The sequence below is a fragment of the Myxozyma melibiosi genome, assembly GCF_037950935.1.
Source record: "Myxozyma melibiosi strain Phaff 52-87 chromosome Unknown BZA70scaffold_1, whole genome shotgun sequence".
NCBI lineage: Eukaryota > Fungi > Ascomycota > Lipomycetes > Lipomycetales > Lipomycetaceae > Myxozyma > Myxozyma melibiosi.
This window is the reverse complement of record NW_027042915.1, coordinates 1,848,983-1,861,123: the sequence shown is the minus strand read 5'-3', so window position 1 is coordinate 1,861,123 and position 12,141 is coordinate 1,848,983. Positions and strand designations below refer to the sequence as shown.

Below are 12,141 nucleotides of genomic sequence, written 5' to 3'. Positions count from 1 at the left end.
AGTGGAGTGCGGCGGTGGACAGAAGTTGTAAACAAAGCGCGGGAGTTGTTTATTTGTGTTGAACTCTAAATTGCGTGTTTCCCTGGCAACGCGTCGGTTTTGAGCTCGACGCGGTTGATGCCCTAACCACAGATGATTCAAGGGAGTCAAGTGTTAGATCTAAACAAACACGCAGCGTGTTCAGAGTCTGTTGTTGATTGTTTACAGGAGACTTTGCAGTAGTTTTTTCAAGAAAAGAGCAGATCTGTTTGCATTTGTATCTATTCTTGAGTTCACCGCCATACAACTCTAACTGCGATGGCTGAAGTCGCGTTTGCTTCCTTACGACGCGTCCCTACAGAGCACGACAAGCCTCACCATCAAAGAACAGCCGTGACTGCTTCTGTGAACAATCGCGACCAGCAGCAGATCCTAATGGCAGGAAAGGATTCTACTATTGTTATTGAGAACTCCTCAGACTTTGGCCCCTACCAGCACGACTCGCATGAAGCGTCAGAGGAGGGAGACTCGACTTTTGTGGGCCAGGACGAAGACCAGAAGAGTCGCGATAACAGTGAAGAGGACAACGATGAAGAGGACTTTGGAAGAAGTAGTACTGAGCAGGAGATAGGCGATGTGATTGATGATGCAGAGGAAGACGGAGAAGAAGAGGAAGAGGAGGAAGAAGAGGAAGAGGAGGACGAAGAGGATGAGGAGGAAGCAGAGGAAGAGGAGACTTTGGATCCCCAGGTCGCTGAAGACATTGAAGTGTTTACCCGCTCACTGAAAGAGGTCTCTGAGAGATTTCGAATTATAGGGAAGATTGGCGAAGGTATGCGATCGCTTGTTTAAACGTTTTGTTTAGACGACAGAGACTAACAAGATCACAGGTACCTTCAGTACTGTTTACAAGGCTGAGGATACCAAATATGACCTCTATGACAATGCGTGGGATCTGGATCGCACACCAGTCAAACGCAGGAGGAACTCTGATGCAGAAGAGCCAGCTGTGAAGAAACAAAGAAAGCACCAGGAGGGAGGCAGCCGAAGAAAGAAGCTCGTTGCGATCAAGAGAATTTATGTGACTAGCAGTCCACAGCGTATTCTGAACGAGCTCGTCCTTTTACACACGTTATCCAAATGCGATGACATTGCCCCTCTGATTACCGCTTTCCGAGATCAAGACCAGGTTGTTGCCGTACTCCCCTACTGTCAGCATTCTGATTTCAGAGTAAGTTTATAGTATAGAGGAAAGAGATATGCATACTTCCATCTAACGAAGTCTTTAGTCATTTTACCGAGAATTGCCCATCCATGAATGGAAGTTCTACCTGAAATCGATTTTCACTGCTCTTGAGCACGTCCACAAGCACGCTATTCTGCATCGCGACGTGAAACCGACGTAAGACTGATATTGTGACTATTCAAGAAGGAGCAGCGCAATACTGATTCATGATCCCAGAAACTTTCTGTACGACATAACCAAACGACGCGGTGCTTTGGTCGATTTCGGATTAGCAGAGGTGTGTCGAGTTCCTTGAAGGAAACTGTGGAGTGTCTTGTTTACTGACCCTTCTAATATTTAGCGCGAGGTGCTGGAGCCGGAGCATTGCGCGTGTAGAAAGCATAGCGATCCTGCGCGACACCTTACAGATAGACAATCATCGACGGGATATCTCAAGAATGACACCAGGTCAGTCTCCTCGAGATATCAGATAGAGTTGATATCCTTATTTACTAACGGTTGATAAAGACCCGGACGTCGCGCGAATCGAGCAGGCACTCGTGGATTCAGAGCTCCAGAGGTCTTACTCAAGTGTCTTAATCAAACGACCAAGATCGACATCTGGTCGGTTGGCGTGATTATGCTCTCGTTTTTGGCCAAACGATTTCCGTTTTTCAATTCCACTGATGACATTGACGCCATGATCGAGATTGCGACTATCTTTGGAAAGCCAAAGATTGCGGCCGGTGCTAAACTTCACGGTATGGCTGCTATATGACTATTTATAACTCATTATAGCAACACTGAGGCTAACATCATCGATTGATTCTAGGCGCAATTTTCGACACCTCTATTCCCACCATTCCGGAAGTACCTTTCCAATTCGAAGACATTGCTGTGTGGGCTGTCACTGGCGGCGCAGAGGACGGCGAGCTGACGACGGAGTTGCGCCAGACTTATACCACTGACCCAGACTATGTGCAGGCTTTTGATCTTCTTAGATCGTGCATGGAAGTAGACTTCCGGAAGCGCATTTCAGCTACAGAAGCACTTCAGCACCCATATCTTGCAGATATCTGATCGGGATCAGATGTCACTGTGGCCTTGAGAATGCTTTCGATTACATCGCATTTTTGTATATTATTCAGTGTTATTATTTTCGCATAGCTGCACGGCAAAACCAATATTCGGTCTGCGCAGTATTCAAACTACAATATCATGCCATCTAACAAGGTGAAACACTACAGTAGAATTTTACAAATAGTGCACTCTTCTTTTCGCAGAGAAATTTATTTACTTTTTGGCATGACCAACCTTTTGAAATCCTAAAACATCTTACAAGAGACAAAAGTAACACAAACCATTTTATTTTATAACAATTTATGCAACAAGCTCGACAACACCACCAGCAGCCTTGATCTTCTCCTCAGCGAGCTTCGAGACGTAACGAGCCTTGACGATGACGGGAGTGGAAGGGAGTCTGCCCTTGCCGAGAACTTTGCTGTATCCGAGGGCCAAGGTGTCGATGACGGGAGCGACGTCGCTGGACTCGGAGAGGTACTTCTCACGGGCCTCAGCGGGGACGAGGGACCAGAGGTTCTCGATGTTGAGAGTGGGCTTCCAGAACTATATAGCGAAAGACAGCCAGTTAGGGATCACATTCACTAAGATGCTGCTTTGAGGAAAAAAGATGGGTGCACATACGTGGTTCTTCTGCTTGTGGAAGTATCTCATACCAACCTTACCGAAGTAACCGGGATGGTACTTGTCGAGGTTAGTTCTGTGATGGTGCTGACCACCAGCAAGACCACGTCCACCTATAATTCCAAGTCGTCAGAAATTTTTGTCCTGCATTGTCTAACAGCCAGCTCCCGTTCAGAATTCTTCCGTTCGTTCTAGTTTTTCGAGAATCATTCGTAACAATCGATGTGCAACGTAGAACCAACAACCAAAGGACTGTAGAGAGCTGAAGATGAGTACTGCGAGGGATAATTACCAGGATGCTTGCGGTGCTTTCCGACACGACCGTGACCGGCTGTACATGAGTTAGTAACTTGATCAAAAGAACAGCGATGCCTCGAGAAACAAGACAAAGACGATAAAGATATCGCGGTATCAAGAGAGAAACATACCCGAAACGTGTCCTCTCAGTTTCCGAGTCTTGGTAGCTCTAGTCGGCATGTTGAATGATGATGTTGCTGAATGCTTCCTGCAGAACGAAACCTCAGGTCTGAAGGCCGAGATGGTGTAGTCAGTGAGTGTGGCCCTGTGTTGCTGCTGGGACTGCCTGGTTACCCGGTGCAGAAGTAAAAGCAGTCACGACTACGCAGCCAGTGTAGGGTTATTACCCAACCCTACATACAGTAATGTGACCAACTCACAGACTGTGATCCACATGTGACTTGGGACCTGGCTTGGTCGGGAAGGCTTATGAGCAGGATCTCCTATGCGCCGAGTCCTCACGCGTGCTTGAAACACTCCATCCAGACTTATGCCGCCTTGATCTGCCCGTTCTTCCTGAATTCTTGCCGTCCGCGCTTCTCTGACACCGGACGAGGTCGTTCTCTTGTGAAATCGCTCGGAAGAAGGTAGTTTGTTGCTCAACTCATGTCAACCGCTGGCTACGAGACGCGTTATTCGAATCCCCAGACGCCGCCTGCAATGGATATGCCGGATGCTTCCCTGAAGTCGGCCACTGCTCCAATTGTCATCCAGAAAGGCGAGTCTGCCTCTGTCTCGCTGAGATCAACTTCTTCGATATCCCAGCTGTCTGCTTCGCCCTTTACCTGGTCCTCAACGTACGAGGAAGTCTTCTCCCAATCCTGCTCGTGCTCAGAGGTAGTCGCAGCAACAGCCGTCACAGCAATCGAACGGAGGCCTACTGCAATCACCATCCCTCCACCACGAACTCCTATGGAAATCGCCAACAACGACGGCGTCTCTCCGCCTCTTATCGGCCTATCCTCCCCTACTAATCGCGAAATCACAGCGATCCGCTTCCCTACATCGCCTTCACCAAACGGCAAACGAAAATCACGTGACTCTCCCGTACACAAACGCAAACGAGGCGACTCTTTTTAACCTGGCAATTAGGCACTCTCTTTGATAAAATAATGGGCTTTGGAAATGAAAACAAGAAATTGGGTTAGAAACGGTGGATCTGGCATGAAATAAGGCGGGTTTGGTCACGGCGTTCTCAGGTGGTGGGCGGTGGTGCATGAGTAGAATTTGCTTTATTGATTTTGGTAGTTGGGAGGATGGCTTTTTATGGACAATACAAAATATGCACTGCTTTCTGCTGTAATTCAACATCATTCTTATGTCATTAGATATATCACATATGCCATGGTGACACGCATCTGCCACACAGTAGTCTACAAACTCCTTTTAATCCACCACGAGCAGCACCTTCACCTCAGCAACCGTGCGAGGGAATACGTTCCGTGGGAACTCGATATTCTCAGTGATCGCCTTCTCCACCTCAGCAAAGTCAGCGACAAACAGCTTTGCTGCCCGTTGTATAATACCATTTCCTAACCGCGGAGAAGCGAGTCGCTGCAAATATGTCTGAGCGTCCATGAGGGCAGACGGCAGAAACTCGTCCAATGCGATCGATAGCTGTGTAAGATTAGTCTCTTGAAACAGCTCCAATGCCTTTACTGGGACCTAATGTGGCATATGTATTAGCTGATCATCCTTCCGTAATCGATAGACAAAAGAGATAGTTCGGACAAACTTACACTTGGTGCCTTCTCTGTTAGAGCAGTCAGAGTAGGTTTGAGCTTCGAATCCTCCAAAAATATCTCATGGTATATCTCAACAAGCGATTCGGTATGTCTGTCGATTATGCGCTCAAACTCGTCCAGCTTTGGCTTGGTAAACGCAAACAGTTGTAAGACGGCCTAGGCCATGAACATCATCAGCAATCGTACCATCGCAAACACAGTAGCTGTTAACAATGTTTAATCTTACCTTTGCCGCATCAAAGCAGTTGATGATGTACATATCCCTCTCAGCAGGCTTCAGCCTTCCCTTGTCAGACATCGAGATGCAGCACGTTAAATATGGCTCCAATGCCTCTTCAATGATTTTACTAAACTCCTGTTCTCTGGACTCGTGCGACACTGCAAACGAAGTGTCAAATGATGCCATCAGCGTTCGCATCTGTGCCAACTGCTCATGCAAAAATTGAGGAGGCTGCAGATCATCTGCTACTGGGGGTAAATCAGTTTGAATAGAGTGTATGTGCTCTCGCAGCGATCGGTGAAATTGATTCATGGAGTTGGTTTCCAGACTGTTATCAGACGCGTTAGTGAATCGAATCTTGAGATAAAAAAATTAACTAGCACCTACACTTTCAGGGTGCTCAAGAGTAGTGAGTGCTCCGGCAGAAACCGGGAGAATATTGAATGGTAAAAGTCAATGAGACTGTAGATTTTATATGCCAGAGTAGATTCCACATGTCCAGATAGCGCCTGGTCAATACGCGCCTTCAGAGGTTTGCAAACCGCTTGCATGTTTTTATCGGTCAGCTCTCCGATCGTCCTCTTCAAATCAAACTCAACAGCCCAAGGCTCACTCGCGTAGCCACTCTCCAGACCCTGCGCTATATTTGTGTCTTCCCCGATAAACAAGAGTTCAAGAACCTCCTTCTCGTTGACAGTTTCGGAATGGGTCCAAGCAAGCATATCGCCGACATATCTAAATGAATCATAGGCTGCAAGTTCAATAGGTTTGTTGCCCTCAGTCAATGCTTCCAAAAACTCATGCAGAATGATCTTCTGTCTGATATCTGATAGACCGTCTAGACAGTTTTGCAGCATCGTAGGTCTTTCGGCTAAAAGTCCCAGAGACTTTCTGACTAAATGTCGGTTCGAGTTCTCGTCCACGGATAAATGACGGATTTCACGTTGGACCCAATAGTAGAGTTTGTCGAATGCTTGATCTAGCGATTTTGATGTTTTATCCATGATCTCAACACTGCGGCCAATTATCAGCAAATAAAATCCCCATAACCAAAGATTCATAGCAAATCCCAAAACTCACCCAAGTACTGGATTATCACAGGCTAATAAGGCTTGACAATCAGAATAGATCTGCTTAGCTTTGCGCACAGTGTCGAAGAAGACCGAGTCGATAGGTTTCGCAGACGACGTCAGGATCTCAATCTCATTCTCGGACAAGACAAAGTGGGCTTTGACCGCATCCAGAACTGCTTGCTTCATAACTATCTCGTTTCGTGCCGAAGACAGCTTCTCCTCCTCTTTAAAAAGATCTTTAGTTTGGGCCCTCGATTCAGCAACGTCATTGCTCAATTTGCCAACAATCGAGTTCATGTTTGAGATTGTATTCCCAATTTCCTGCAGTTGCTTTATACCTCAAAGTTAGCATCAGCCATCAAAATCCACTGACTAGAATTCCTACCATTGCTATCTTCGAGAACTGCTCGAGAACCTGTCCGTTGGCCTCAATGACTTCGGCCTCAACATTTGCCCGGAATTGCCGTCTCATCTCCGGGGTGTTCTCCTGTATACGTTCTCCCAGCAGTTGCAAAGCATCTCGAGTGTTTGAGTCCGTGTAAGATGTTGACAGGATCTCGGATAGCTTCAATGAGAGCAAATTCGACCTCGACGAACCGGAGACTGATAAAGAAGCAGGCGTCTTCGCGGCGCCATCACCGCCAGAAAACAGCACATCTTCGGTTCCAGGAAACGACGCCATTAGTCGTGAATCAAAGGCGTCCTAGATGCACTCTCTTTGACGTGTCGACTCCTTGAGATCGCGATTGATGATGGAATGTGCTTGAAATACCGAGAGCAATTGAACACTCGACGCGCTGCAGCTGCGCTCCTTCGCGCAGCAAACAGTCATTGATTACATAACCTCGCGCCGCACCCCGCCAACACAGCCGAAACTCCCACGCAGCTGCCGGAGTTGGGACAAGACCACATATCTGCCTGCGAGTCATTCACTTGGAAGTCAGCTTCCTCTTTATTTGATTTCTGCGAGTATATTTGGATTACGGAGACAGCTGAGGATTATCTTGAAGACGCGGACTCTGGACTGTGGGAAGTAGTCTTCTGCCACGATGGCCATGCAACAGAACAATGATCTTCTGTCTCGCTTTCTAGGCCAAGGCTCCATTTACCACGCTCTTCGCTACGAGGATGAGAACATCTACTCCGAACCTGACGTTGAAGCAAATATAAACGAATTTGAATTCAAAGGACATCTTTCTCAGCTGCAGTATTCCACTGGTGGTGAATCGTCGTCAGCTGGGCTGCCTTCCGGGATCGCTGATACGACGCGTTTTGGTGACAACGGTGATGACGATGAGTATGACCAGCACGACGAGCCGTCACCGGATATCATCATTGATCGTGCTACTACATATGATGACAGAGGACCGATCTCCACAGGAGCTGCTGCACCCCCTGACCGCGATTACTCACACCGCACCGTCGTTCCTGACGTCACACTCGAAGAATCTCACGACGAAGAAGAACAGGATGAAGTGCCACGGTCGTTGATGTACGAAAGCCCTCATATTAATGGTGGTCGATTCCGTCGACCTGGAGATGGTCTTTATCCGTCACCGGCCGAGATGTCATTTCGCTATAAGAACTCGTGGATGGGTTTACCGCCGGGGTCCTCGTATCCCGCGCCTCCGGTCCCGATGGATCTTCCTGCCCCTCCTGCCGATATTGTTCCACGTCTTCCTAAATGGATCAACTTGGAGTCTTCCTATGCGGCGGGCTTGAAAGGTCCTGGAGCTAGCGTGATTGGCGAGAGTAAGATGCGGCTTCCTCCTCCGCCATCTCGAGTTGAGGACTCAATCCCTGGCCGGCGACATCTATCCGCGTCCACTGAGGACGAGGCAGCGAGACTCACCCGCCTTCGCATCAATGATGCCCGTAATATTGCGATCTGGAGGTGGGCAAACGTTAAGAACCTTGACATTTTCCTCACCGAAGTCTACGACTACTACACGGGCAAGGGACTTTACAATATCTTGCTGATGCGGGTCATCAATCTTGCTACATTTGCGTTTGTTGTCGGGTTTTCGATATATCTGGGCTCTTGCATTGACTTTTCGTTGATACGAACAAGTCACTCACTGAAAGAGGTGGAAGTGCCGCACTGCATGTCACGGTCAGTATTTATTATTGCCTGCTGTTCTATTTTTCTTCATTTGGCTAATTTCATTCACGAGTAGACTGGGAGGATTTTCAAAATTCTGTCTCTGGATCTTGACTTTCGTATGGTTCATTCGTTTAGCAGATTATATCATCGATTTCCCTCGACTGCTCCATATTCGAGACTTCTATCACCACCTGTTGGGCATCAACAATAGTGACATTCAGACAATCTCTTGGCATCAGGTAGCTGCTCAAATAATGCAGCTCAGAGACGACAACCCACTCACGTCCGCGACAGCCCAGCGGAAATACCTCGGACATATGTCGAAAGAGCGTATGGAGGAGCGCGATATTGCTCACCGTATAATGCGGAGAGATAATTATTATATCGCAATGATCGACAAGGACATCCTTGACTTTAGCATTCCGATTCCGTTTTTGCGGAGCCAAAGGTGGCTGACGAGGAGCTTGAAGTTCAATCTCGATCTCTGCATTATGTATTTTGTGTTCAACAGTCAGGGACAGATCAACTCGACATTTCTGAAGTATGACAAACGAAAGGAGCTCTCTGAAGCTCTACGTCGCCGATTCGTGATTGCCGGAGCTTTCAATCTTGTCTTTGCACCATTCTTCATGGTGTATCTTTCTTTACTGTATTTTTTTCAGTACTTTGACGTAAGTTTCTTTTTGATGTGAGCGTTGATAGTGTGCTAACATGTGTTTTTAGGAATACCACAAAAATCCTGGATCTTTCAGTGCTCGTCAGTACAGCAGCTTCGCTGAATGGAAATTCCGAGGCTACAATGAGCTGTATCACTCTTTCAGGCGAAGGCTTGATCTCAGCTGCTATCCGGCAACGGAGTACGTCAATCAGTTTCCAAAGGAAATGCTTAACCAGATCATGCGCTTCGTGGTTGTCGTTGCCGGTGCGTTTGCTGCGGTATTGGCGGTGGTGACTATTATCGATCCTGAAGTCTTCTTGGGCTTTGAGATTACGCAGGATCGCAACGTGTTGTTTTACATAGGAGTATTTGGATCTCTCTTGGCTGCCGCTCGTGGGATGATTCAAGACGAACGGCTTGTCTACGACCCGGAAGCGAACTTGCGATACGTGGCAGAGTTCACGCATTTTCTACCCTCGGAATGGAATGGAAAACTACACACTGAAGAGGTGAAGAATGAGTTTACCAAGTACTACTGTTTGAAGATCGTTTTGATTTTACAGGAAATGCTCAGTATGATTCTGACCCCCTTTGTCCTGTGGTTTTCACTCACGAAATCATGCGATAAAATCGTCGATTTTTTCCGAGACTGCTCGTTATATGAAGATGGTCTGGGATATGTGTGCACGTTTGCTGTCTACGATTTCAGCAAGAAGCCTAGACTTAACCAGATGCATCGACATAGCACGTAACGACATCCAGCATCTTTATTTGTTTGCAATTGGCGTAATATACATATCCGGTTTATTGTAATGGTCGGAGTTTGTGCGGGATTCGCCCTCTTATAAGTTTTTAGTAATTTGTTTTGTCATTCCAATTAATTAGGATATTAATATATAATTCGGATCAATAAGAGGCCTCGTCTTTACTTTCCTTTTCAAGGCCCAGTTCTCTATATTTGTTTTGGAGACCACCCAGTGTAATTTCTCATCTGAGTCTTCAATGTTGCGTTTTTGTAAAGCATCCATAGACTTTAGCGCGTCGACAACGTCTTCTTGCTTGATTCCAGTAGCCATGGATATATCATTGATAGACACGTTTCCAGACTTTTCCTTCTCGAAATATGGGAGTGCTCGATAGATAGCAGTACACCAGTAGAGTAGATAGCTTTTTCGACCATATTCCGAAAGCGGTTTCTCGGGCGATCCCAGTTTTCCGTCCAACGCTGATAGCTGATAAGAGAACTCTATGAGCAACTGGCCCAATCCCTGAGACTGGAATGGCGGAAAGATCAATATGCAAGCAAGATTGTTTTCGTCCCACGACAGGTTCTCTTTGGAAAAGAAGCCGACCGCCTGTTCGCTTTTCGATGAAACGTGGTGGATCAAGACGTAGAATTTGAATTTTTCGACAGCAAAGCAAATTGATTTTGTGTCCAGGAAGAGTTTCGTAAACATACACAGGCATTGGCAGTATAACTAGAAAACTGTAAGTAAGACAATTATTTGATTTGAGAAGGCATGAAGAGGATCATCAGTACCTTGTCCGTCTCGCCGTCGATCTCACGGATAGAGAATTGATTATACTGGTATACCAATTTTCCTGGCATTTTGAAGGAAGCACTGCATGAGAGCTAAAACGGCGTTAGAATCTAGCGCAATTGTTAGAGAAAATCAATACAATAGATAATGCATACCAAATGCTGGCCCATCTCTGCGCCTTCAAGCGAGTACTTGAAGCACCGGCTACAAACGTAGAGCTTCTCAACGATCTGTTCTGACGACCTCTTTCTATCATTATCAGGACTATAGAACGAGCATCCGTACCAGGCATCGAATTCCAAGTCTTCTCCAAACACCACGGTTTTGATATTACACGGTTCGGCAGTCGAAGATGGAGCGCAGGGCTTAGCGCCGGACGCGTCTCCAGATGAGCTCAGATCACCCATTCTCCAACATTAGAGAACTCCGACTCAGAACTGTGATGATCTCTAAAACAGCTTTGTCGGAAGGGTCTCTGAACGCAAATATTCCAGGTCAGATATTCAGCTTGATGTGCACAGGGGTGCCTTGGTTCGCCAAGTCACAAGTCCCAAGCTGCGAACCCTTAACAATATTCAATTCGTTCGTTGCTCGTTCCACACTTCTAAAAGTCATCAAGAACATGCTGGTTTGGCATTTGTTGCAATCTCTCTACATAGCAGAGCAATCGCTGATATTCAGCACCGAAATCTGTACGTCGACCGATATCTCTCTTTGGAAGAGCCAATTCCACAAACAGGCTAGAACAGCGGATACTACAACGCTCGGCCGTGTTTGCTACAATACCATGTTACAGATCAGCGCCTTCTCTATGCGAGGATGAACAACTCAGTCAGGTGTCCATTCGGATATTGAGATCTACAGTCAAATATCATCATTTATGAGCGTCGGACGGAAAGGTGTTCCCGCGTGTCTGTTTTCAGTTTGAGGACGAGCGATTTCGAAATTCTGGCCCGAGTCCGGATCTAAAGTCTCTTTGCATATGGCCGGGCTCATGACGCAGACGATCGATTGTTCAATGGCAATTAACTGATTTTTCAGAGGCATAAAAGAAAGTATCGAGTTTCTTGATGTTATAGCGATGCGCTTGCGAATGAGATCGGGCAACCCCACATATCATGCGCGCAATACCAAGAGGCAGACCAAGACTCAATCTGCGAGATGGCACGGCTGCACAACCAAAGATGATGAGCTGCCGCGAACGACACCAACAGCAAGTGATCAACGTCAATTGGAACACACAGCCTCGAACGAGCGTTTCAAGCTGATCCTTCTGTGTTCTTTGTGTTTTTAATAGCAATGATCTACTGATACCCTTTCCCTCCGCGGAGCACCCTGACCCTGTCTGATCTCGCGTGGGGTATCCTCGACCAACTATCAATCTCGGTCACGATGCTCGATCAACATTATCCTTGCAAAAGACTGTTTCCTGAAAATATGTCGCTCAATTTAGATTTGAATTACCTTGGGCGCGTGTCATTGAGAATTGAGAAATGGTGGCCAATTGGTGAATGCGCGGTACTTTTACTCTCAGATCTGTCAAATAATAACGCTTGAGTCCATAGCAAATCGCCAATTGTGTTACGAACAGCATC

General features: G+C 46.8%; 5 protein-coding genes across 5 annotated transcripts; 2 read left to right on the top strand and 3 right to left on the bottom strand.

Moving 5' to 3' along the window:
• Positions 1-414: 414 nt before the first annotated feature.
• BZA70DRAFT_234965 (kinase-like domain-containing protein) lies at positions 415-2,284 on the top strand (the record flags this gene model as incomplete). The annotated part of the gene is made up of 7 exons (XM_064910321.1): positions 415-811; positions 870-1,210; positions 1,269-1,381; positions 1,442-1,502; positions 1,566-1,672; positions 1,733-1,965; positions 2,037-2,284. 7 exons carry the CDS (start codon positions 415-417, stop codon positions 2,282-2,284), a joined length of 1,500 nt encoding a protein of 499 aa, XP_064770813.1.
• Positions 2,285-2,584: 300 nt separating this feature from the next.
• On the bottom strand, positions 2,585-3,532 carry BZA70DRAFT_253652 (ribosomal protein L18e/L15P; the record flags this gene model as incomplete). Its single annotated transcript, XM_064910740.1, has 4 exons — positions 3,337-3,532; positions 3,201-3,239; positions 2,909-3,021; positions 2,585-2,830 (listed from the first exon to the last, which is right to left on the bottom strand). Exons 1-4 carry the CDS (start codon positions 3,383-3,385, stop codon positions 2,585-2,587), a joined length of 447 nt encoding a protein of 148 aa, XP_064770812.1. The 5' UTR covers positions 3,386-3,532.
• Positions 3,533-4,501: 969 nt separating this feature from the next.
• BZA70DRAFT_272186 (oligomeric Golgi complex subunit 6) lies at positions 4,502-7,009 on the bottom strand. Its single transcript, XM_064911609.1, has 6 exons — positions 6,629-7,009; positions 6,251-6,573; positions 5,558-6,184; positions 5,177-5,498; positions 4,945-5,106; positions 4,502-4,870 (listed from the first exon to the last, which is right to left on the bottom strand). Exons 1-6 carry the CDS (start codon positions 6,923-6,925, stop codon positions 4,592-4,594), a joined length of 2,010 nt encoding a protein of 669 aa, XP_064770811.1. The 5' UTR covers positions 6,926-7,009; the 3' UTR covers positions 4,502-4,591.
• A 1,117-nt stretch (positions 7,010-8,126) lies between these two features.
• Positions 8,127-9,922, top strand: BZA70DRAFT_301058 (APG9-domain-containing protein; the record flags this gene model as incomplete). Its single annotated transcript, XM_064914714.1, has 3 exons — positions 8,127-8,356; positions 8,418-9,018; positions 9,071-9,922. Coding segments are annotated over 3 exons (1,518 nt in total), but the record flags the coding sequence as incomplete, so codon positions are not given.
• Positions 9,864-10,568, bottom strand: BZA70DRAFT_272184 (acyl-CoA N-acyltransferase). The gene has a single exon (XM_064911608.1). It carries the CDS (start codon positions 10,460-10,462, stop codon positions 9,887-9,889), a length of 576 nt encoding a protein of 191 aa, XP_064770809.1. The 5' UTR covers positions 10,463-10,568; the 3' UTR covers positions 9,864-9,886.
• Between the last annotated feature and the right edge of the window lie 1,573 nt (positions 10,569-12,141).